The 26,130-nt window shown below is 39.6% G+C and overlaps 1 protein-coding gene and 1 long non-coding RNA gene across 10 annotated transcripts in view; one reads left to right on the top strand and one right to left on the bottom strand.

Annotated features, from left to right (window-relative positions):
- Positions 1–514: 514 nt before the first annotated feature.
- LOC127381554 (uncharacterized) lies at positions 515–3,884 on the bottom strand. The gene is made up of 2 exons (XR_007888748.1): positions 3,555–3,884; positions 515–2,895 (listed from the first exon to the last, which is right to left on the bottom strand). It is a non-coding gene; the product is annotated as an uncharacterized LOC127381554 (long non-coding RNA).
- Positions 3,885–4,867: 983 nt separating this feature from the next.
- Positions 4,868–26,130, top strand: part of SATB1 (SATB homeobox 1) — a 75,770-nt gene continuing 54,507 nt past the window's right edge. For 5 of the 9 annotated variants that reach the window (XM_051611251.1, XM_051611249.1, XM_051611247.1 and 2 more), the window contains exons 1-6: positions 4,868–5,529; positions 5,622–5,691; positions 8,466–8,701; positions 12,495–12,671; positions 13,483–13,609; positions 14,333–14,456. In XM_051611251.1, coding sequence (XP_051467211.1) covers positions 8,491–8,701; positions 12,495–12,671; positions 13,483–13,609; positions 14,333–14,456 — 639 coding nt within the window. In that variant the 5' untranslated portion in view covers positions 4,868–5,529; positions 5,622–5,691; positions 8,466–8,490. Of the gene's footprint in view, positions 5,530–5,621; positions 5,692–5,770; positions 5,856–5,975; positions 6,193–8,465; positions 8,702–12,494; positions 12,672–13,482; positions 13,610–14,332; positions 14,457–26,130 lie in introns of those variants that run through there. The other 4 variants (XM_051611243.1, XM_051611245.1, XM_051611244.1 and 1 more) reach the window with 4 other exon arrangements.

Here is a 26,130-nt window from a genome sequence, read left to right as displayed (position 1 = left end):
CTGGAAGCAAGGAAAATGCCTTCAAGTCCCCACCGCAGTGAGTTTCTCGGCAGTCCCGCTGCCGCGGCGCAGCTCTGCGTCACACCAACAGCGCGGGCTGGTGCTGACAAGTTACCCAAATGGTCACAGAGTTCTCAGGAGGACGTATGTATAAAACCCAATCAGCCTGATCTCCCCAGAGAAATCTGATAAAAGAGGATACACAGCCATGCTGGTTTTGCTCTGCTGCCACGTCATTTCTGTTCACGTTGCACAAGAGCCAAGCCTCAAGATTTGGGCCCATATTTCCAAATTTATTTTGAACAAGAAAAGATTGGACTAGAGACCTTAGGAGGCACCAAGGCAACATGCTACACTGGAGAATTTGTTTTGTTTTGCAGCTACTGAGACTGCTGCTCAAGAGTTAATTCACTGTGTGGTTGAAAAAACGCAGTCCAACTTTTTAAGTATCTGTCTTATTTTAATACAACCTAGTTCAAATTGCATTTATGTATCATAAACAAAATGCAACAACTTTGTTAAGGATTAATAAGCTTTATTAAGTATATATTTGTCTGCTTTATGTTGACTAGAAGCTATGAAAAATGTGATGTTACAATTGCGGCACGTTTAAATGATTGTCTGCATATGTATCCATGACAGTATCTATTCATCTTCTGTTCTTTATATATGTTTTTATTGCAAATATCTTTATTCTAGTGGAACGTTTTAATATTAAAGTTGACAAAGTGAAGTGCAAATTGGAATAGGTCAAAGGAAAATCAGATATCTGTATCTTGAATTTATTCCAAGTAGTTTGGTATTGATAAGAGATCTGATTGTTGTCGATATGTCAAGACACATGGCAGCCTTCAGTAATTTGTGCTTTCTCATCCAAGCAAGGGTTCCACACTCAGCCTTCCAAGCCTGTCGTAAATACTTTACCAGGCAGAAGTGATGTACGGGAATTAGATTGTTGTAGGCAGTTCATAAGGTTTAGTACATACATGCAGTTTCAAGAATAGAGTTATTTTCCAAAATCATTTATCTCAGGCATAGGAAACATATGCATGATTATATAATTACCAGAATATTTGTTTGTCAGTGTTTGGTTAGTATGCATAATAATATCATTATTAGGCCTTCTGTGCTCCTGTATTATCAGATTGTTATCTCCCTGCTCCTTTAATTCACTGTCTCTGCTTTTTAGATTAATCACATTGTTTTAACCTGAACATTTTAAGGAGTTATTTTTGACCATGATTTGTGAACACTAAAGCACAAGTTATTTTAAAACATATTTTAATATTTTTGTTTGGTTTGGTTTTTTTTAGGGGGGTTGATAGTGTCATATCCGGCAGTTGTTTTTGTCAAGTGGGGTTTTAGTCCCAAATCTTCTTCCTAATAATATTTTTAAATACCTGCTCTATTATAATCAGCTCTACATCTCTCAAATTATCTGCACGGTCCTTTTCCTCTATCATAGTGCAAGGCGCATACTGCCAGCTGAAACTCATCCTTCATTCTTTTCTTCTGTAGTGGTCAGTCTTGCTTAATGCTAAAGTTTACTGTATCAGGCTTTGCTGAAAAGGATGAAAAATTATACCATATTGATATTTTCCATTGTTTCAGCAAAGTTTTAATTAAAACTAGTTAACACCATTTTTCCTCCAAGTATTCAGACATAGTAGGAAATAATAATTCTTTTTCTGTCTTTATTATAAGGCACTGAATAATACTGACCTATCACATTGAAAATAAGATTGGTTTCTAAAGTAACAATCCATTAGAAAGTTACCCCTTGATCATATGTTATGGAAGGTGTCATTGACACATTTTTCCCTCGTTTTGTGAAACATTTCTTGTTTGGTTGGTATTTTTACCTTTTCAGCACTCTCAGTAACAACCTTTGTAACCTTTCTCAGGACACGCAACATACGTACAACATTTCCTGTCTCCTGTGTTTGCCCCCTCCACTTAATCTGCTTTGTCTAACAGCAGTATGTAAGGGAGTATTCCTTTTCAAGCCTGGCATTTCTTTGCTTCTCAGATTATAATCTATTTTGTGCATTGCTGAGTATGATAAATATTTCATGTATTTCACACTATTACCATTTTATTTTTCCTGCATGCCCTGCATGCTGTTTGTGCTTATTTTGGTAAATGTCAGCTTCTTTCTTTACCTAATCTCGATGCATTCCTCTTGTTTTTATAGTAAGTAATATATGAGTAGTGGTAACTCTGCTCTTCACAGACTTAACTGATTCACCCTTTCTTTGTCCAGAGGCCATGCTATTTTGTGTATTCCAGAATGGGTATTAGCCTCCCCACTTCTCTACATGTGTTGCTGCTTCAAGTTTGCAGGGTGCAGTTGTTTGTTGGGGTTTTCTTAAGTTACTACCCTAAACATTTTGGCTACGTATGTGCCCGTGCAGTAGTTCATGTTTCCTTTGGCTGAGGATGCAACTTTCCTTTCACAGTGTGTTCTAACACTGTGCATTTTATCAATAAAGCTTATTTTTTCTCTTATCTCACAGCTTGTACAAACTTGTTGCTTTCAAGTTTGTCTCGTTGGGTTACTTTTTTTTCCAAGTGCATGATGGGAAAAAGTTACGTCTGTCTCCCAGTTAATTTATTTCGTCAATACGTTACCACCTTTTTCGTTTTCACCTTTTACCGGTGGCTTTGGGTCCCGCTCTGCAGGCCACGGTCCAGGGACAGTTTGCGCTGCGGGATTTCCTCATGATGAGCACGGAACGATTTGTTGCTGTTACCTGGCGTCTGTTGTTGCACGATCCGGTCACGGTGCCCACCGTCGCCCCCTCGGCGCGTGGATGATGCCCTCCACTGAAGGGGGACCGTCCGGCCAAGCCTTTGCCGCCCGTTAAAAATGCGCCCGATGCTTCTCGCTCCCCTCTGCGGATATCAAAGCGGGGGCGGGAAGAGGGGAAACTTCTTTCTCCCCAGGCGGGCCTGCTGGCTCCCGGGGGCTGCCCCCACCTGCGGCTGCGCGGGGCCACCCCGCTCCCCTCCCGGCTGCGCGGGGCCACCCCGCTCCGCCGCGCCGCCGCCGTGCACCTGCCCGCCGCGGCCCGGCCCGCGCAGCCTCCGCGCGGAGGGGCGGGGGCTGCGGTCGCCAGCGCCGGCAGGATATTGTTCTGCCTTCACCCCCGCCCCTTTTCCTCCTCTTTTCTTCCCCCCCCGCCCCGCTCGGCGCTCCCGCCGGCTCGCCCCCTCCGCCGCCGAGCCCCCATCTGCCGCCTGCAGGGCGCAGAGGGCGCGCAGCCTGCGCGGGGCGCAGCGCGGCCGGCATTGTGCGCGGCGGCGCGGGCAGGGCCGCCTCACCCGCACCCAGCTGCCTGCAAATTCGTGCGCGCCCGGAAGCCGCACGCCCTCTTCCCCCGGCCCCCCCGCGCACCTACCGGCGGCCGCCCCCCCCCCCCGGCCCGGCCCGGCCCGGCGCCCCCTCCCCGCTCCTCACTGCGGACCCCCCTTTGCCACCTCTTTCCCGATTCTCCCCCCACCCCCCACGCCGGCTTCCCCTCCCCCACGCCTCTCTCCTTCACCACCACCACCTCCTCCTCTTCCTCCTCCTCCTCCTTTGCCACTTTCTCTCTCCCAGGACGCGTCGGATGATCCGGGGCCGCCGGGGAAGGGCTCCGGGCACCAGCAGGGAGGCTGCGTCCTCCTCCCGTTTCGGGCTGTGGAAAGAAAAGAGGGGGGGGGGGGAGAAGAGGGGAGGGAAAAAAAAAAAAAAAAAAAGCCTGTGGCCTCGGTGTTATTTTGTATTAAAATGAGGAGGAGGAAGAAGAAGCAGCGGCGGCAGCAGCGGTAGCGGAGAGGAGGCTGTGAGCAGGGACGGCGGCGGCAGCAGCAGCAGCAGGAGGAGGAGGAGGAGGAGTGATGAGTCAACTAATAATTTAATGGGGACAGAAACAGAGAGAGAGGGAAAGGGGGGGGGGGGGGGGGGAAGAGAGAGAGAGAGAGCGAGAGCACGGCGAGGCAGCTCCGTCCGGGGACACACACACACACACACACAGAGACACACATAGATCCGTGTAACATCCAGCAACAACCACCAAACCGGCCTAAATAACAACCCTACTCAGCCAGCCAGGGGAAACGAGAATTTAAAAAAAAAAAAAAAAAAAAAAGACAAAAAACCCAACAAAGCCTACCATTATTATTATTATTATTATTTTTCAGTTATTGTTGTTGCTGTTGTTTTTTTTTTCGCTGGCTTGGTTTTTGTTGTTGTTGGCTTTTTTGCAACCTTTCTATTTTATATTTTTTACCCCTTCTTGCGAGTAACTCTTCTCGGAGTTCCCAGATTTTCTTTTGATTTTTTTCTTTGCAGAAGCAAAATCAAATTGTTGTTTTATTGTTTGTTGTTGTTTTTTTTTTTTAATAGGCAGGATTGAAGATTTTTTTTTTAATTAATTTTTTTAATTGTAATTTCTCCCGGTTTTGGACTCGGAGGGAGTGAAACCTCGTCACTTTTTGTAGTGGTGGTGTGCCTTGTTGTGTGTTTCCTTCCTCCCCTCTGTTCCCTCTGTTCTTTTTCTCTCCCCCCTCCTCTCTCGCTCCCTCCCTCCCTCCCCCCCCCCCGCTCGCACAACAGCCCCCGGTAAATGAGAGGAGACAGGTCCTCTTCTCTGCCTCTTTTATTTTTTTATTTATTTTTTTTCCTTCCCTCGTCGCAAAGGCGAGATTAAAAGTGGCATTTTGGTGCCTTTTCCTGCAATTTTCTCTACACTTTTTTTTTTTTTTTTTTTTCCTTTTAATCTCCAGTAGCGATCTCTGGGGCTGAGGTTTCCGCAGAAAGTTTGGGGGCTGTTACGGTGTGTATTTTTGCGGAGGGGGAGGGGAGCGGGCTCCTTCTGTGTGTGCTGCTCCTCTGGGTGCCTATTGGAGAATAATAGTGTAAGTGACAAGCTAGAAGTAGACTTTCTGCTCTTCACACTGGATAGAAAAGCTGCCTTTTTTTTTTTTCTTTTTTTCTTTTTCTTTTTTTTTTTTTTTTAATAACCCCCTTTCTCACTTGCTCCTGTACGCATTGGTTTTATTTTTGAAAGGATAGCTAGACTTAAGTCCCCCTTCACCTCCATTTAAACCTGCTACTTTATTTTTTTAATCTATTATTGTTATTATTATGAATTCCTCGTTTTGAGCGTTACACTTGTCTGATCAATTCGATCTTCAGCTCCTTCTTCCGTTGCTAAACCTCGAAAACTGGCTCCCTCAAAAGATATTTAGTCTGTATTTTTTGTCCATTGCCGGTTTTGCTCATGGCTACTCTGTTTCTCGCTATCTATTTTTGCCCCTCCCCGCCTAGAGGAAAATAGCAACAAGAAAAAAAAAAAAAAAAGGAAAAAAATAAGAGAATATTAGGGGAAGTAGTCCTCAGGTCTGCTGCCCCCCCTCTCCCCCTCTCCAAAAAGGGGGGGACCTAGAAAACATCAGTCTCGAACTTCTTCCTCTTCAAGAGCTCGGGCTGCAAAGGAAACCTCCTTTGTTTTTGTAATTTATATGCTGTCAAGTTTTGAAGTGGTGAGTTTCGGGTCGGTTTTGCTAATTTCACTCAGAAAACTGCAGTGTTTCTGTTTCTAGATAAGTACTTTGCTTCTTTGTCTCTTTAAAAGGTCACAGGGAAAGCTTGGCCTGGATTGGGAGAGCCATATGGAACGGATAAGTGCGGAGCTTCTCTCAAATGTGATTACGGGTTTTTATGGGGGAGGGAGGGAAGAGGAGGGGAAAGGCATGGGGAGGGGGCTGATTCAGGAGGAGAGAAAGAAATAAGATAATACCGGCGGCGTTACATCGCGACAAAAGGAGATACCGCACCGACTCTCATTCAGAAATTGCGCGGTGTGCCCGTACGTGTGCGCTGTCTCTGGGAAACTGTGCCGTGAAATTGTGCTGTTCTCTCAGTGCCTGTGATGAAAACTTGTACTTGTGAAAGACGTCTAAACGCGAAAGCCGGGGAAACTCTTGGCCTGGAACCGGCGGAGATGATAGTTCTTCCCTGCAACCCTCTCCCTGGGCAGGCCACGCTCGTTGTTGCTCATCACTATTCCAAACTGAGGTTTCAGTGAACTTTAGCCTTGGGCATGGAGTTTAAATGAGTAAATTAGGTGTTTTATGTGCATGTAATTTTGCTTTGTAACATAAAGCTTTTTACAAGATGACTAAGCGGTGAGAGGATGCCGATGGGTGGGTATTCTCAGGCCAAGCAAAAATGACCCATTTGGTGTTTTGGTTGTAGTCAGTGTATTAACTAATCTGCGATCTATCACTTTTATTCACTGTACATGATGCAGTGCAATTCTGACTCATGATGACTAGATACTTTTTGTAGCAAAGAGCCTCAGTACCTTAGAGCACTTCTGAAGTTGCCAAAAGTGTCAAGGATTTTCTCGTTCAATGTTTTTTGTTGTTGTTGTTTTGCCCCCCTCCCCCCCCTTTTTTTTTTTTCTTTCCTTTTTTTTTTTAATCCTCTTATTCTTGAGAGAGAGCGATCTCAGAAAAGCAGCCCTGTAGCCTATTAGCATCGTCAGAAACATCGGAAGATGTTAACAGTTTGAGTCTGTAATTCTTTGCCTAGGCTGTAGTTCATACAGTTTAAAAAAATCTTTTCAAAAAGTGGCTAAAATAGGCACATGTACTGCTAATGAGATGCACGACCTAAAACAGATGGGATCAAGATGAATGATAAACCTTAGCCTGTCACCTTACAGCATAAGGAAAAATAACGATTTTCTAAAAAGTTCAGCTATTCAGAGGCATTCTTGAGGCTGCTTGTAAACGTTCAGATTAATGTATTACCTCTTTCTTCACCATATCGGGAAAAGCAGCACGGTGCTCAAACAAGAAAGAAGATAGTTTGCAGAATTGTCATTCGCATATATAGGAACAGCAGAGAAGTATATAAAGGAAATAAATCCCGAGATGTTTAGGTTCTAATAACTTTGCTATGAAACGTGCAGAAAGTGTATTGAATTACTAGGCAGCTGAAAGAAAGTAGCAATTCTCAGATTCACACCAGTCTTTCTAAAGATGACTTCCTCAGTATTAGTTTTTGTTCATGTAAATACTAGTTCATAAATTAATGCCTAGTCACCTGTCCTTAGTGATTGTATTATATACATAACATAATTGTCAGTGAAGTCACACCTTTCTTAGTCAGAAAAAGGCAGGGTAAAATACCTAACAATCACAGCAGTATTGATGAATTAAATCACAACCAGAAAGATGTGTCTGTTCTCAGCAACTTATTTTTTTTTTAGATATATATATATTGATATAATATGAATACCGCGCAAAACAGGCTCTGATGAGTGACAGAAATCCTCAAAACTTACTCCATTATGTTCTAGGCTTGGGAGACTTTTAGTGATTTAACTGAAATTGTTATTCATGGTCAGAGGTTTCGAAAGTTTGTAAAAAAGGAAGTATAAGCATGCTAACATATATCTTTTCTTAATTTGCTATTGAAACTACTTCTGGTTTTCTGGTTTACAAATAGCTGTGCCAGCACATAACTTAGCATCTCCCAGGTTTGGGCATTTGTATTTTGTTTTGTTTTGGTTTGTTTGTTTGTTTGTTTTTTTAAAATATTTTTATTTAAGGGCTTCGAAAGTATTGTAGAAATTGGGGGGGGTTTACCAGCATTATATTTTGTATGATGCTACTTTCTCAGTTATTTTTCTTAATTAAATAAACTAACTCCAAATAACACTTAAAGCTTAACATCGGAAAAAATTTCACATGCATTTTTTGAACTTGGCAAAAGTTCATAAACTCTTTGTATAATATTGGTTAGGAAACTCAGAAGCAACCATCTCCTGCCACTGCTTTCTGTAGTTAAATGTTAAATTCTGTTATAACTTTTATTTTTAAGGGAGGGGGGCAGGAACTGGAGATGGACAATATTCTACCTACCTAATAAATCTGTTGCTCCATCAGCTAAAGTTGTAACAATCTCTCCATTGTTGTGCAGCTGTTTTTTTAATCAAGTAGAACAAGAAATGTTTCAGTAGAATCTTTTTATTTCTTTGTCTCTCTCTCTCTTTTAAAACCACCCAGGATTAATAACAGACCTTTCTGTGAGATTTGTAGCAATAGCTGTGTTGGACCACATACCTTGACAATCATCATCATTTGTATGAGTCTTAGTCTTCTCTTAGATTTAGTAGATTATCTTTGAAGATTTTTTAAAGGGGTACTCTAGTTAGGTTTTAAAAAATAATTCCACGAGATTATGATGCAATCTCTCTGTAAATTGGGGTATGGGGTATTTTTTGGAGAATACGCTTGTTTCTTTTAAAAAAAAGACATCTTATTTCCAGTTAAAACAGTTATTTATTCTTCTTTATGAGCTTACGATACATATGTATCTCTCTCTGTACATGTGCAGGCTGTGTACGTATACATATGCGCACACGTGTACAACATATATATATATATTTTTTTTTTAATCATGGCAGGTGATCTTTAGAGGCGGGACTGAGTATGGATCATTTGAACGAGGCAACTCAGGGGAAAGAACATTCAGAAATGTCTAACAATGTAAGCGATCCGAAGGGTCCACCAGCCAAAATTGCGCGCTTGGAACAGAATGGGAGCCCATTAGGAAGAGGAAGACTTGGAAGTACAGGAACTAAAATGCAAGGAGTGCCTTTGAAACACTCTGGACACCTGATGAAAACGAATATTAGAAAAGGTAACACTTGATAATTCTACATTAGAGAAATATGACTTATAATATTTTGGGGGTGGCATACTTTTGCATACTCTTACTTCATTTATATTTCAGGACTAAATCTCTATTTTAAAATACTGTATATTCCTGACTTTGATATAAATCACATTTGGGAATTGTAAGGTTCATGCTTGGGTGGAGCATCTTGCTTTACAGGGTGGAGTCTGATTTTTCTTAAGGTAAAGACTAACTGCTCTGATTAAAGCAAATTCCTACATTGAAATTGAAGTAATATAATGCATTAACTTTTTGAGTAAGTGTTGGGCTAAGAAATGCAAAAATATGTAAGAGGAAATACCGAACTCCTAAAACAAATTCTCGCCTTAGTGATGGTCCAAGCTTGGAAGGGCAGCAGTATTTCCATAACTGTTGCAAGTTGGTTTAAAGGAGAGAGTGTAAATCTTTAGGTATCACATTGGAAAAGTCATTTATGGTGTCAATCTTTGCAGTTTATTTTCTTAAGTACAATTCATTATTGAACAATGAACAACTTGGGTGTCATATTTTTCAGTGGCTGGTTTGCTGTAATTAGACATTTACACAAGGAAAAGGCACATTTAGAATCACTGATGTTTGTATATGGATCGTTTTTGTTTGCACTGAAAATACTTTCAATGGACAGTAATCTATAAATTTTGCTTATCAAAATGTGCAAGTCTTTTTGACCATCTCCTGCAGATTTGCTAATTTAAATGAAAATATGCGGCATGTAATTTGGCATTTGTTTTAAAACAGCCTCTACTTTTCTCAGTAGAATCAGTGTATGTTTATAATCCAGATTTTTCTTGCACTTGCTAAGTAAAGTGCAAAATGCAACCAAGATTATTAAATGCATCAAGTTAGAAGGCAGAGGAATTTCATTGTGTCTGATGCGTAACATTTATCGTACAATCATTTATTTTTTTCTCGGTTTGGCGAAAACAAAGAATATATTGATCCTGAAATGAACAGACACAGCAGTCCGTATTGTTAGATCTTTATCTATTAAAAATGGGAAAACAGCACTTCAGCAAATTCTTTGGCCTCTGCTCATGATTACCCTATTTATTGATTGTTTGCCAAGAACGTATGCATCTTAAGAAAGCCAGGGTAAGAGCATTAAAAATATAATTTATTACGGCTTTTCAAGCAGAGTGCATTAATATTGTACAGTGAAGCAGTGGGGCTATATAAAAAGGACTTTCTGACGCCTGCAAACATATAAGTTCCATAAATTCCTAAATAGGAGATTTCAGCTGTCTCTGGTATTATGTGATATTTGCACAGCAAACTTGAGTGCCAGGACAGTTTTAGACAAGGATTCTACAGACTTCAGTGCTCCTTATGGCAGACGTGCTGTTTACACAGATTCGTAAACCTTCAGCAAAAGCTCTAACACTGCTTTCAGGTTTAAATCATGCTGTATTTTTAGCAGCGAGTACTGACCAATGCTCTCGCCTTTAATACTAGAAGGTTATGAAGTTGCTGCACTTGGAGGTCTTGCCAAGTGCTAGCAGGAGCGACCAGCCAGCTGAGATTGTGCTCTCCTGTACAGCATTTTTCACATTAACAGAAGGACAGTAGTGACAGTTTGCTAAAAGATTTAGTGGCTTGATTCGTAGTCAGATCATACCTGTGTTACATTACCAGGAGCCACCTCTGGTAATATATGCTGTACATCAGAATTTGGCCAGGAAGTTCTCCCGTGTTGTTTTAAAGTAACACATTTTCCAGGATGCTGCAACTCACGAGACTGTGTACCTGGAAAAATCTGTGCTGATATGCAGGGAAGTACCGGAGCATTGCTAGTTTTGTGTCTGATCATAGCTTCATTTGCAGGAACTGATAAGGGAATACAAATATGCTTCAGCTGGCTTTGAGTGTATCTGCACTGTTTGTTAAAATGAAGCTTTGTTTACATTTTCTCTTCAGGTTTTAATGGTGAAACTACTTAAGAATTTTGAGCCTTCACTCTGAGTCAGACAGTAGTAGGTCAAACATCAATTATGAGAGCCTGGAAGGGGGAAAAAAACAAAAACAAACCAACAAACCACCACCTTTCTGCAGATGAAGCATGTGTGTTTTAGAAAGCTCTCTACAGCTTAATTAAAACCAATGAAGAAATCACCAATTTGCATGTACTGCTTTTGCTTTGGTCTTCTCTCCCTTCCTGACCAGTCTCACTTAGATTTAAAAAAAAAAAACAACAAGGGGGGTGCGGGGGGGAAAAGCTGCTTCCTGCACTACATAAATATTGGCAAGCTTTTAGTCTTGTCTTTCATGCTGAGCCTATTGGGCAAACTGGAGTGAGTTTGTGAGCTTTTCCAAGCGAGCCTGAAGGGGTTTGTTTGCCAGAGATTGACTCTCTGGTGAACAGATGTAGTTTAAATCTACGTGCTTAAAAGGTATCTTTTTTATCGTGATTTCTTGCTATATGTTAGAGCACAAATCAACAGATGCGGTCTGCAAGCTTTTATCTGTTGTCAAGAGTAAATCATCTTTTTCAGATTATGGCATGTCTGGTGCACCTTAGCAGGTTAGGAGGTTTCGGTAAGTCTAGAGGGCAGTGGTTATAGAGGCATTAACATTGTAGGACTAATTGGAGTTCCTGGGTGCCCTGTTAAAATAACCCTTGTCATCATTTATGCTAAAGATGATACCCCTCTGGCAGGCTGCCAGAAGACAGTTCTGTACATCTGCTTTTAACCCTTTTGCTTGCTGTTGTTAAGAGATCCTAGCCTGCGCTGCTGGAGACAGTGGGATAGGACTGGGGCCTAAAACCACAGATCTGAGGTCATTGTGTCATCTCTGTCCGTCTGGGAAGCTGGGAGGGATTTTCACAAAGTCTGGGAATCTGATTGCCGGGAGGGACTTTGTCCCTTGAACAGCTTTGTGTGATTTGTTACTGTCTATTGTCAAAAGAGAGGGGGAAAAAGAAATAAATAAAAGGGAAAAGGCTATTTGCTTAGTATTTTGTGCAGTGTGAGGAAGGGTTGGTTGTATGATGCTACAAAACTGGAAATTAGTAGTTACTTTCAGGCATACCAAAATAGCAATGAATACGAGGAATGTGGAATGCGAAGTGCGGGAGGCAACAACAACAACAAAAAAAGCCCGAACTGCAGGTACACTTCTTAAAAAGGCATTGAAATCATGATTTGTTTCTTAAAGATGCAAGTGAAAGTAGTGCTCAAGTGCACTCAGTGAATGAAGCACGAATTAGTGTTAACTTTTGCCTTGTTTCCTTGTGTACTCCTTTCAGAGTGAATGTGTAACATGCAAGGTGATTTGTTGTTGATGTTGAAGGCAATTGAATATTTTTGGCAGGACTTAAAGTTTTAATGTTAACGAACAAAATTATGTAGCTGGTACTAAAATGGCTTACGGTGAAGACATCTGCAGTATGTATTTAGGTTCTCATGCTGCCTGCTACTCACAACAAATCAGGCAGGACAGAGAGAGAATCAACTTCTCTTCAGTCAACCTTGTTATTTCTATAGAAGGTAATTCTTTAATCTGTATCCGATCACGCAAGATGAATTTCCTTTTCTGCTTTTCTGAGGGATGTATGTTTTATAGAACTTTCTCTTTTTTGGGGAGGGTGAGGGGAAAGGACTCAGGGAATATGTTTATCAAATATTTGTGATGATTCTTGATGCCTCCTCTGCCTGTTCGTACAGGTTCTATTTACATAACGCTGTATAGACCCACCTACTCTACTATAACTCAAGTTTAATACATTACATTTATTATTTTATTTTATTTTTTTTAATAGGAAGTATGCTTCCAGTTTTCTGTGTAGTGGAACATTATGAAAATGCCATTGAGTATGATTCTAAGGAGGAGCATGCAGAATTTGTGTTGGTGAGAAAGGATATGCTTTTCAACCAACTGATTGAAATGGCATTGCTATCACTTGGCTATTCTCACAGCTCTGCTGCCCAAGCAAAAGGTAAATAAGATTACGAAATGGCACGATGAATTATGTTTGTTTGTGGGGCCTTGGGGGAGGGGCAGGATTTCTTTCAGGAATGCAATGCAGGTTTTACTTCTTAAACTTCTTGCAGATTCTGTCTCTATTTTTTTCCCCCTAAATGTACCTTTGTTTAGTTAGTGCGTGTTTTGTTCATGAGGAATGTGGAGGTAGATTCAATTTTTTTGTTTGTTTGTTTAAAGAAAAAAAAAAGACTTCAACTGAATCATTAGTATGCTTATTGACCTTAATAATCTGCTCCACTGAGGATCCACAAGGAAGTGTAAAGCATATTTGAGCAGATGGACTGTTGAGAGTCAACTTGCATTTATGACTGAATATCCAGCTCTGTTTCTTTTATTTTGTTCCTGATGGTTTTATAGACTGCAAAGTATTTATTTATTTATTTTCACTCAGTCCTTCCATTGCAAAATCCGTTCTAATTTATTAAGAGGAATTATATAATTAAGAGGCATTATATCATATCCTATTGAATTCATGGGAACTTAGGAAAATACGCTTCTCTACATATTAAAAAATCTCTACAGTAATGCATTTGTATAATTTAATAATACAGATAAATCATATCCTTAGTGGTGTGTGGGTGGGGGTTTTTTGAGGGGGGTGTTCTTTTGTTTTGCCAGATTTAGAAGGCTAGAAACAAAGGTGGTGATTTTGTTAAAATCAGATATTTCTTTTGCCCCTAGGAATTAACAGGTAAATAACTTTTTTCAATTTTCCTGCTCTTCTTGCCCCCTCCCTCTTCCCACAAAAAATAAAAATCCCACAGGGCTCATCCAGGTTGGGAAGTGGAATCCAGTTCCACTCTCCTATGTGACAGATGCCCCTGATGCTACGGTAGCAGACATGCTGCAAGATGTGTATCATGTGGTCACACTGAAAATCCAGTTACACAGGTAAGTTGCATACCAGTTCTGGGACGTGAACTGTTACTTGTCTGCTCTTACTGTTAATATTGCTTGTATTTAATTCCTACTGTGCTGTGTGCTCTTAAGTACAAAGGCTTATCTAAATTCCTTTTTGGTTACCCTAATTCTTTAACTTACAGAATACTATTGCAGAAAACTTTTATAGCTTTGATACATAGATTTTCTTTGGATATCTCATTAAAACTATATTGCATTTTAGTCAATTAAATGATGCATTACAAGAAGGCATTTTACATAAAGTTTACTTAAGAGAAAAATATTTTTGCATATCATGAACAGTACCATCTGTGTGCATTTCGTAAAAGAATGACTTGCTCACACTTATTGTTGCTGTCTAGGTTCTTAAATTTCACGGTAACAAAAAAGAAAAACGGTTAATATATTAATGCTTTTCATGATCAGTCGTGAGAAAGCATTACACCTTAAATTGTTTTACCAAGCGCATCAGAGCAGGAAGGTAGAAGTAACATGAAAAAATAGTCGCCACATGCAGCTGATGTATAATTCATGCATCAATACAGCAGATGTGTTGTATAAAGTAATTAACTAATCGGAACAATCAGGAGACCGAGAGCAATCTCCAGATGCATCTGCTTGATGCGCAAAATGAAATCTGTCTGTCTTAAAGGAATGTTCTGCAGCAGGATGCAATCTTGTAATAATCCCTTTTCTAATCTGTGTTTCAAATAGTTGCCCTAAACTAGAAGACTTGCCTCCTGAACAATGGTCTCACACAACAGTAAGAAATGCTCTGAAGGACTTACTGAAGGATATGAACCAGAGTTCATTGGCCAAGGAGTGTCCCCTTTCACAGGTACTTAGCATAACATGTAATAAATAATAAAGCACTATAGGCAACACTGATGTGAGATTTGAGATCTCTACAGACTGTAGCAAGTAGTACCAGTGGAGTGAATCTGCCAAGAATGCAAATTCATTTGACCACTTCATGATCTTTATAAATATGCCTGATTCATTTTGAACGTAGTCTTACAACATTTCCCATGGGGAGTCGTGAAAGGTTGTTTACACCACACTAAAACTGCCTCACAGCAAACTGGATTTTAACTGGTTTTTGTCTTCAGACTTTGAACTGCTTTGATGTAACTACTTTTTTCAAGCACATGTGTTCAAGATGTTAAAAGGCTCTTTACTTACTGCTGTCAAAAGTACTATTGAATCTGAATGCTTGTTAGATAACCTACAGTAGTTTTAAATGCTAATTCATAAAATGAGACTGTCTTTGGCATGCTATATGAGAAAGGAATAAAGAATAAAGCTCTTTGGGTGATGTGCTGTTGTTGCAAACAACCAAAGGAAAATCAGTCATTTATTAGTTCTAATCAAAATACACCTAAACAAAAATGAAGCCTCAGTTTATGCATTGCTAAATATTGAACTGACGCTTTTCTCAAGCTTTAGCTGGATTGTTGTTTTTTTGCCATTCTTTTGTCTAATTACTGTGGAAGCACAACTTATTTTTGAATGCATGATGGTGTCCAGCGATGCTGTGGTGGGAATGTCGTGTTTATTTTTACCTTTTAAATTCTAAAATGTTTTATGTTGTGGTGCAATGGAGACAAATTCAGTATACAAATAAATGATGTTAGCTGTGGTAGGGAGGGGAAAAAAGGAAATCAAGGAAGTAAAGGTATTTTTATGGGGATTTTATTTCTCTCGCTCATAATATTGGAGTCTTTTTCTCCAAAAGACTTCAGTTAATCTATAGAGGACTACTCACTTTCTCTGTATATCTTTCCAGCGGATATATTAGCAGGCTGTTTTCCCATCACTTTTTTTTCCCCTATGGTTAGATATTTTTTTTCAGTGATGTGGCTCCAATATAGGAAGTTTTGAAGTGGAAATAATCAAAATTATCTTCACTGGTTGCAAGCCATTCCAGTAATATGTCTGCATATTATGTATGTGTACATATCTTGTACGTACCTACTGTAAAAGCATGTGAGCTGGCTTACACGGGCCGTAGGTAATTGGGATTTTTCTCCATTTAAATCTAATAGTGTTTGTTTTTACTTGATACTGATGGAAATCAAGTACGTTCTGTTGGGATGGAATATTTTCTTTCTATTTGGACGTTATATTTCACATAGCAGCTTCTGTATATGTGTAGATGATGTTATGATAAAGCAGAAAAAAAGTTTTTAAAAGGAATACTTCACTAGGGACACTATCATGGTGTATTGGAGACAATTCAGTAATTACACTCTTTTACAATTTTTTAAAAACTATACTGAATTTTTATATAACAATTTTAATGGACAAAAGAAACACCATGCCTAGTAAGAGCTCTTGAGGTTAGCACTTGAGATGACCAGTACCTCAGATTACAGAACTCTGATTTGGGGCCATTAATTTACTGTTCTGCTCCTCTTTATTTGTACAAGAATATGCTTAAAGCAATGAGCTTCTTTTTATTGTTAAAAGCATGCTTATTACTGTTGTCATCTCTGTCTTCACCAGTACTTCAGTAGTTGGGTTGCAAGAATTTAAATAACTTCTGCTTTCCTTTTAAGACCAAATAATACTAAGCTTAAAATACATTTATTTATTCCTAACTCCTGGAAAAACAAGCTGTTACAGCGGTTGATCAAGAGCCCATTGGTTATTCTGAATCTTTCCATTTTCCTCCAGGAGCTTGAGGGAGGACACGTTGATCTGACAGTGCCTTTTTCACATGGCTAAATTGATCTGAATGCTTCCCATACTTTCCTAACTAATAACTCTTTGTATCTTGTTTCTATGGAAGGGGCACTGATTTAAGAGTGTCTGTGTTACATTAAAGTTAGAGAATTGCCCTGCAGCGGCATGCTGCTGCGACAGAGGTGAGAAGCAGGAGCAAGGCAGGGTTCAGAGGCAATGTTTCCTGAGAGGGTCCATCAAAGTGCTAGCATGGGAGGTTCTTCTGAGAGCAGAAAAGTGGTCTCTCCTGTTAGGTACTTCCACAGGCATAGGTAATGCCATATGAAGTGCTTCATCACAAATGCAAACTAATGCAGTGACACCGTACCATAACTTATTAACACTGTTATGGTTATAATTTATTAACCACAGAAAATGACTCAAAGTGGAAACGAGGGTAGCTATCGTTTTCTGTCACTGTCATTAGCAGTACTCTACTTTGTGTAGGTACGGAAGGATTTGTTGTAAAGTATTTAAGTTGCTGTGCTCAATGTGTGGCACCTCCAAAGCCTCATCTAAGTATGGAAAACTGAGAATCATCATCCACTCTTAGAATTTTCTATATTTTCTTAATAAATCTTCCATTTTGTGTATTTAAAAAATGTTCATATTTCCTTAGAATCCTGGTATTCTACGTACTGCAAAAAAACCAAGCAAACTATAGTGTAGATATATTGAATAGCTTGAAAATATGTGCGCAAGCAAACTTTGAGATCCAGTTTGTCTGAATTATAAAGTCTTGAAAACTTAACAGTGTCATCCGCTTGAGTGGGTTTTGTCTTTTATTTTCTTCCTTTTATTTTTATTTGCCCTTTGCTTCCTTGTCCAGCTAAAGCCATGGGGTGTATAGGCCTGATCTCTTCATGCCTTCCTCAGTAAAATACCAAGGACTCTTGGTGTCGTTAAAAGAGTTGAATACACGGTCTTTTCTGAAGCTACTGTGATTGTCTCGCTCTGTGTCTGCTGTGGCCAGGTTTATTGTTCAGTGTCTGAGCCTGCATCACAGGAAATCCCCGTGGACATGACTTGGAGTTCTTAGGATGGACCGGAGCAAATGCATGGCTCTAAATTGCCATGGAATTGCAAGCATCCATCCAGAGCATTTAGTCTCAAATTTTTGGTACCAAGCAGGCAAAGTAAAAGAACGCTGCAAATTTTGCATGGAAAAGTCAAGCCTGTCCTGAGTTATGTGCTGCAGTGTGTATTTTCATGCTGTACCTTGGGTTTGCAGATTTTTATTGCTAGACTAGCATCATATGCCGATGCCGGGTTGAAGACTCCTTGTGTTTGATACGCATGGCTTGCTTCACTTCTGCCTCCTCTCCAGACCTCTTTTGATGGGGAAGGAACTTGCAGTTTAATCTAGGGCTCAATTTTGGGCTCTCTTGTGTGTTCCATTAAACTGGTACATCTCACGAGTGGCTTAGATCTCATTTCCCTCCCGTTTTGGCTCTTTAGTCTCCAAAGGGTCGTAAAGAAATTGTTCTACCATCAATTCTTATTTCCAGCTGCTTCCACAGAAGCTCTACCTCAGTCTGTTGGGAGCTGCTCTAAAGTGTTCATGTAGGCAGGCCTGTTGCATTTATTTGTTTAATGTTAGTCCTTCCATCTCTCTACTTGGCCTTAGTCCTAGCTTTTTCATGCTTCACTTTCACACAGTTTTGCTCTGTTTTGGTTTTTAGTGCAGAAGTCTCATATTACTTCCACAGTTAAAATAAGTGAAATACTACAGACCATATTTAGATTGATATTAGTAAAGGCATTTTTTGTTGTTTTGTTTCTGTTGAATCATTGTCTCTCCCTCTCAGTGTATATATGTACTTAGATAAGCTTTTATGAGGGAGAGGAGAGCAACATGGGCTATTCATTAGCCTGAGAAAAGGCTGAAAATTATTTTGATAATTCTGGAACAAATTCACTGTGTGCTTTTGAACATTTAGCTGTACCTCTTATCTTGAGTTCCTGTAACCTTTTCCACAAAAGGAAGATAACAAGTCACCTACCAACAAAGAGATTGTGGACATTAATTAGGATCTAGGCACTGCTTTGAAAATATAGCAGTGATCAAATGACATTGACTTTTTTACTGGTGTTATCTCACCTGATATATTTATTTCTTACAAAAAGATTTCTAAATGATTGTTGTTAGTATTCGCAGACACTTTATCAAACCACTGCAAAAGCACCTCAGAAGCAAGGTCCTCTTTTTCTTCCTCCATAGTATCATGAAATGCAAAGGTCTTTTTCTTTTTTTTTTCCTTTACTCATCCTTAGAAGCTTATTTTATCTAGCCTGACTCTTAGGCTGACTAATCGTGCATTATAGATGAGAAATTCCAGACCTGTTGTATAGTAGAATCTCAAATCTGGTGGTTTATTTTGTAAAATATTTTGTAATGATGTGCATAATTTCCATTTAATATATTCAGAGGCTGTGGTACTTATGGACATAGCCATGTACAGACATTGCATTACTTTTTTAAATTTTGAAGGTATTTGTGTGTGCTGCCTGCCCCCCATGCCTTTAATGTGTTTTACAAAATTTTGCTCTTGATGATGTGGGAATGGCATTTTTTCAGTTAGAGGGATATACACTTGCATTCCTTGAGAAAAATATGCACACAGAACAAGTGTTGGTATGATACTGAAGACTGAATAGTTCTGCAGTTCGGATAAATATATCTGTCCTGACTGCATTTTGATCAAACTCCCATGCTATAGTGAATGATTGCCTGCACATCACATGGACACAATATAGATCATATACTTCCACTGTCCTGAATTTGCATGCTGCTTTATGAGACATCGTGCAGTGTTTATGTGATCTAGCAGAGATGCCAGACAGAAATCTTGCTCAGAACATCAGTGTTTCTTAGTTCACCTGATCTGGAGGCACCTGGTCATCATAGCAAATAAGCAACCTAATAGAAATTCTCTGGCATCTCCTCGCTGCTGTTGTGACCACACACACCCCTCAAATCTCCCCCCTCCATTCAAAATCCCAACAAAGACCAGTTGCATTTGCTAAAATTAAAATATCCAGACCTATAAATATCCAAAGAGTGAGCTATTAAGAGGTGCCAAAATGCATATGTTTTATGAGCAATTTTTAATTCATACTTTACAAAAATGAAAGGTGGTTTTTTTCCCCTTCCGTTTCAATTTTACCTGCCTAGACCTGAGATCAAGTCCTTGGATTTATTTATTCCTTTTGATTCTCTTCTCTCCTCTTCCTCCTCCCCTTTCCCAGTAATTAATAACCTGAGCAAGGAACGCAGCTCCTTTTTCTAGTTTAGAAGTGACTATACTTTAGATTTTAAAGATGTCATTAATTATTTCAGGGAAGTAAATCCTTGAGGGCCTGGGCTCAGGTCTTGGCAGCCCTCAGTTGCTCAAAAGAGTTCACTTGTGTGAATGCAAGTGTCTCTGCAAGCTGATGTGGTTATCTGGATTTTTAAAACTTTTTAAATTAACTATTAAAATCTGTGACCCTGGTTTTTAGTCATCCAGATAGAATGGACAGTGTAGAGCCTCTTGCACATGGGATGAGGAGGATGAAATAGGCGTGTTGGTAGAGCTGTGTGAGGATGTTTGCAGGATACTCAATGTTTCAATTGCCTGATGCTTTGGTCACTGATTTATGTTCTTTAGATGCATCTTAACACTCTCACTGTTCAAGCTATGTCAGTCTACAACTGTTGTATCTGGGCAGTGCCCTGCTGAAGGAGAAAATATATAGCTGTTTTTTTCTCCATCTTGATTTCCAACCTAAGTAATTCTATGATTCTGTGAGTAGAATTAACCATGATGAGGACATAAAAGTCACATTCCAAAATAGTTAAGGGGCCCAGATGTGTTATGGGGATGGGGGACATACCTTGTTTCTTAAATAAATGCAGTTTCTGACTTCAGAGGACTCTGTAAGGTGTCAGCATGTCTCTTAGCATCTGTGCTGTCCTGAGGTCTTGGACTTCTGCTTCTGAAAAAGTAGACCAGAGTCTAAGAGAGGGATGGTGCTGGTGTTGATCATGTTTGTTAGGGTTTTTTTTACCTCCCTAAAGTCAGCTGCATGAAGATACAAGCACCTGTCTTCCACCAAGCTTTCCTGTGAGCGAAGTTAAAAAATCTTGCTTTTTAAGGGAATGGTTTTGGTACCATCTTCCCCCATTTGTATGTTAAACACTTGGGATTGCAATTTTGAGAACCATGCCATGTGCATGATTGTCTGTATCATATGGACATCAAGTTTTAGGAAAGTGACAGAATGAAAAAGGAACACTGCAAGTTTTCTTCTGATTTGCTTTCTAAAATGTGCAAGTGTCATAGAACTGAGACCTGCTTGACTTCGGTTTTCACTCACTGGTCCTGAGAATGGTATAGAATAACTTGCATGTAAAATATTTGTGGTGGTGTTCTTCTTTGTATTTATACACACACTTTTTTTCTTTCTGCATTTAGTGGTTAAGAGACAGTCAAGTAATGCAGGACTATAGAATTTTTTATTCATTCATGTTTCTCTCATATTTCTTAACGCAGTCATGGCCGAGTGCAAACCCTGATTGTTTTTTTCCATAACTTTATTAGAGGGTTAACAAGACACTCCTCCAGTGTTCTCTAAAGCAAGATTGCAAATAAGTCTTTTTTTTTTTTTCTTCCCCTCCTTCTTAGTGCCAAATTGTTGACTGTAGAGTACTGCACAAGTATAAACAACATGAGAGATCCTTTAACATAACATGAGAGAGCCTTTAGTCGCTTTGCTCCCTAGCTTTGGAACTCATTGCCAATTGAAGTAAGGAAAGCTCTGGCTGTTGGGACTTTTAAATCTAGACTTAAAAGTTATTTGTTCTGTTTAGCATTTTTAAAATTATTCTATTAGGAATTGTATGTGCTTCAGTTTTAATTTTAACTCATAATGATTGTAAAGCACCCTGGGATGCTTGCATGAAGGGCGCTACAGAAACCCAAGATTGCATTGTACTGTGTTGTAATGTATTGTATTATTACATGGTGCTGGAGTTGGACCACGGACAATTCATATAGAAAGCATTTGAGTACTTAGCTGAAGATAAGAAGTGTGTGGGGGGGGATTCTGTCTCTTCTTGCTTCTTTCCCCCCTTTTCTGTCAGTTATTTTATTAAACTAAATTAACATGGCAGTTATTCCCTAAGAAATGCCAGAATAATTTACTGCAGCAAAGGGGCTCAAAATGTAAACCAGATGATAAACTAAAAATAAAAAAGTCCACATTAAGATTTAATTGCACTTCCCTTTCTATATTACGTTCTTATGTAAAATACATTACAAAACAGTACTTTCCTTATCACTTCCTTCACTTTTAACTGAATTTCATTAACAATAAAGAAATATATTGTCTCTGTTTCAGTAATGTCACTTGACAGTGAATCCTTTAACTTGATGTACATGTCTTTAAGATTTTTTTTTATTATTTTTTTTTTTTTAAGAACATGATAGCACTGACTAGAGCCAAGTATTGCACAAGCATGTGATTTGCAAGTTTTTCAGCTCGCAGCTTTGCCAGTGCAGGTCAATTCACACCTGCCACACTTATGCCATTCTGGTCCTCATGTTGCTTTTCCTCAGTGATTGTCAGAGGTAGAGAGTTGTGCGTGCAGCTCCTTCCTTCACCCCCTCCCCTTCCCGCTCCAAATGTGTGGTAAACCTTGAGCATTGGAAGTGTCTGCTCAGGAATTAAATGGAGTTTAATTTCTGTCCATTAGGAAGCTGCTATCCACATCGCCAATTAAGCCTTCTATTTAAAGGGTGAGGAGATATGTATGTCTACATCTTAATCACTGCTGCGACTGGTTTGCAGAGACCTTCCCTGACTGGTTCAGTTATTACTAGCAGTGGTGGGAGGCACAGAGATCAGAGGGGTTATAAAACCTACCCAAAAGCCGAGCAAATTCTGTAGGTGCTGTAGCGTCACTGCCAGCAGATTTAAGGCTGAGGTATGTCTGCGTTAGGGAAGCAGACAAGGTCCCCTGCAGGGGCGGAGGCATAAAGATACGTCTGGGGAGAATTACTTGAATTGGTAATAATTTTCTACCTGATGGGAATGAAAGCAAAGCAGGAGCCACTTATTGAGAGGCAATGCTAAGAGACCAGCACCTCTCACCTTGTCAGACCAGACTCCTTGCAGGTCTTGGCTCTAATCATAAGTTAGAAGAAAAGAGATGTGTTTCTCAAACAAACCCTAGCCAAAACTCTCAAAGTTTGTTCCCTCCCCACTTTTTTTTTTTTTAATTAATAATTAGGTTCTTCATTTTTATATTTAAGAAACACTGTAACAAAACCTTAGGCAAGGGTGAGCTTTGGCTCTCTTTCCTTGGACACTTCTTTAAAAACATCACAAAGAGTATCAGATTACCCTGGTGCCTTGCAGCAGTGATCAGAGGACAGGTTTTTCAGGACAGCAGCAACCTCAGACCTGCCTCACTCTAAGCCATGGAATAAACTACTCAAAAAGGAACACTTCTGTTCCCCAGGGGCGGGAGCACATGAAAGGTTCTCCTTGTATGCACCTGTCTCTTAATTATTTTTATTTTATATTTTAAGTACTAAGATTTCCTACACTGAAAGTTGCACTTCTTTTGTAAGCTTGTGCCAGAAGAGCAAGGAAACTGCACTAAAGCATAACCTCTGCCACCTTTCCGAAGGATTTGATACTTTTTAGTGAACTATCCTGGACAAGGATGAGTTTCATGATGATGATGAAAAACTGAGGCACTTGCAGAGGACATTACTGTCAATGGCCTTCCTAGAGATGGAGAGGAGATTTCAGCTCCCTGAGTTTACCAAGTGTGTTTGTATTTGAATCAGTATATCTAGGCTCTTTACGTATCATAGTAAAATCCCTCTAAATCCTCTACTTGCCCACTAGTTTGTCCCCAAGCTCTTGAAGCTGTGCTCCCTATTCTGCATTTTTTGTAAGGAGGGGCTTTGTGTGCTAAAAATAATCTAGCTACTTTTTGTTTATTTTAGTATGAGGGTTAACTAAGAGCAATTTTTGAATAAGTAGACCCTCAAAGTGCATATGCGTATTCCACATGGAAATCTAGCTGGAACATTTCTCTTTCGAGATACCTTCATAGAGTTTTGCATCTTTTTATGAATTCTTTAGATCATCTGTACTGTTCACAAGCTCTTCTCAGTGAAAGGCAGCAACACAGCAGAGAACCTTGGCTAACATTGCTGCTTGAATTGCCACCTTTGTATGATTTTACTTAGCAGAAGTTAAGAATCCATAGCAAATTTCCCGCTTTCCCCTGGCAAGTTTCTTCTTATTTCTTAGGACAGAAAGAAGTTTGTTCATGTGCTTTTAGCAGCATAAATAACCTCATAGAATCTGTCTATATGATCAAGAACAATCAGAAGTACAGGTGGCTCATAAAGAGGCACATGGCCTGAAACAGTAAATCTGACAACCATTTAAACAAAGGATAGGCAGAGGATGTTATATTTGGCTCTAGAGGAGTATTTAAGCAAGCAATCAGAGGCATGAGAAATGCACTGACAAGGAGCAGAAATTGATGAAGTTCAAACTAAAAGTTAATCATACATTTGGAAAGAAAAAAAAAAAAAGACAGAAGAAAAAAGGTACATATCTAGTACAAAAAGTCTTCAGATCAATATTAGATGTTTGCTCTAGCTCAGCCACAGGTAACTTGACTGAATTCAGAAATTGATAGTTGAACTCCTAGGGTCTTTTTTTTTTAATGTGGATTCCAAAAAAGATGCTCAAAATGGTCCTTTTTGGTTTAAAAATCTGTAAAAACTTGTGCATTAAAAGAGATCAAAGAAAGAGTTTATCCTGAACACCAAAAGAAATCCAGCAAGGCAACTGTGAGTGCTACTGAGTCTGATGACTTCTTGTCTGGACATTGTGCCTTAGGGCTAAACTTCATGCCAGACATCTGATGCTTTGCTTAGCAGAACAGTGGAATCCGAGAAGAGACTTGCTGAAAATCATGTCCTATTTCCGAGCAAGGAAATATTCCTTAAAGTGGTGGGTAATACTAAGCAATTTTGAAGAGCCTTGTACAAAAACCATAGTGGAAAAACAAGCATTGTGGTTGGTTGAAGATAGAAAAATTATCAGTGTCTCTATAGGAGAGTGTATATACCTTATTTTTGTGGAAAATTTTTATGTACCCAAAGCTGCATTTAATGCATTAAAACATTTAATGTGTCCCCTATCACACACAGTATTTGCATTAGGATAGCAGTTGGAAGCATGTGAGGTAGGATAGCATTTCCAGATAGAAAACTAGTCGGAAGCATTCTGACCTGGCTGAAGCAGAGTGCTTGAGAATAAAAGCAATCCATCTGAGAGGAAGGCTGAAGGTGTCTCTTACTCCAAATTTTTACCAGATCAGTATGTGAAATTTCCGAGGCCCCACCTACCCCAACCTTCATTCCTCTACAAGAAATGCTGGTTTGCCCTGTCTACATCTGTCGTGCATGATCTGGATTGTCCTCATGGGCTCCAGCTTCCTCTAGTCTTGTTCTTTGTGTCCCGAGGAGAAGAGGTGAGTGCAGGTGTGCAAGTTTCGTGTTGTGCACTTCCCAGTCTAGGAACAGCAGCAGCCTGGAGAAGGGCTGAGGACTCTGTCTCTGCGTTATGGGACTGAGAAGGAGAGATGGAGCTCACCCTGGAGTAACTCAGCTCTGAGTTTGGCTTAATTCTAGCAGATATTAAGTGGGAGGTGCCCCTGCCCATGCAGCGGGGTTGGAACAAGATGATCCTGAAGGTCCTTTCCAACCCAAATCATTCTATGAGTCTCTGAAGTTCAGCCTGTTTGTCCCAAGATGGTTTTGTGATGGCTACTGAAATAGGAGCAAAGGGGAGAGCCCTTGAAGTGTACATTCCCAATTCAAGCTAAAAGAATGGTTTAAAGCAATCTTGTTACATCATAACAGCATTTTCAAGCGGATTCCTGGCTAAAATAGACAGTGCTCTTCTTACCTATGGACCTCTCTGGTTTCAGAGCTCTTCCAGCAAAGGCAATTGGCAGGGTCAAAATCTTAGTGCGTAATAATAATTCACCCCTCAAATATAGGACCATTTTCATTCCATGAAATAAACCAAGAATTGACTTACTACATATTGATTATTTTTCATTTTGTATTTTATCCAGGTTGATTTTAGGAAGGGCTTAGCCAGGACTTTTACTGCTAAGTACCTGCCATTTTACAAATAATGTGCAGTGAAAGTCAGGATTCTTAAAAAGATTCATACTGGACACCTACAATGAAGACAAAGATGTCTTATGTCTCCTTATCTTGTATAGGTTGAGGTTGTGACTGCTCTTTCTTTAAGTCTAAGGCATTGTGCCATAGTGCTTATAAAGCAGTTATGAAGTTTCTCAAATCTGAATTAACATTTCCCACCTACCTATCTTTCTTGCTTTTAACCTTTGTAGATAGAAGACTACTATCTCGGGAAGCAGCTTTTTATTTGAGCTTTATTTATATCTGTCAGTGGGAGATGCTCAGAAAACTTTGGAAGAATGCTGCTCTGTCATGCAGCAACTGGGAATTTACATGACAAAATGGTAAAAATAGTGCAAGGACTGGTTCTTTCAGATGCTGAATCCTTATTTCTGATTTTCAAAATCTTCTCCTGTGTGGGTATATTTCTATACATATATAAATATATGTAGATACATATGTATAGATGATCTTTTTGTTTTATACCTTCCTTCATTGCATTCACTGTAGCTTTAGGTTTATGCTAATTTGTACATTTATAATATTAAAGACAACATA

This window comes from Apus apus, chromosome 2 (assembly GCF_020740795.1).
Source record: "Apus apus isolate bApuApu2 chromosome 2, bApuApu2.pri.cur, whole genome shotgun sequence".
Lineage (NCBI taxonomy): Eukaryota > Metazoa > Chordata > Aves > Apodiformes > Apodidae > Apus > Apus apus.
The sequence above is the reverse complement of the archived record's forward strand: the minus strand, read 5'-3'. Positions and strand labels throughout refer to the sequence as shown.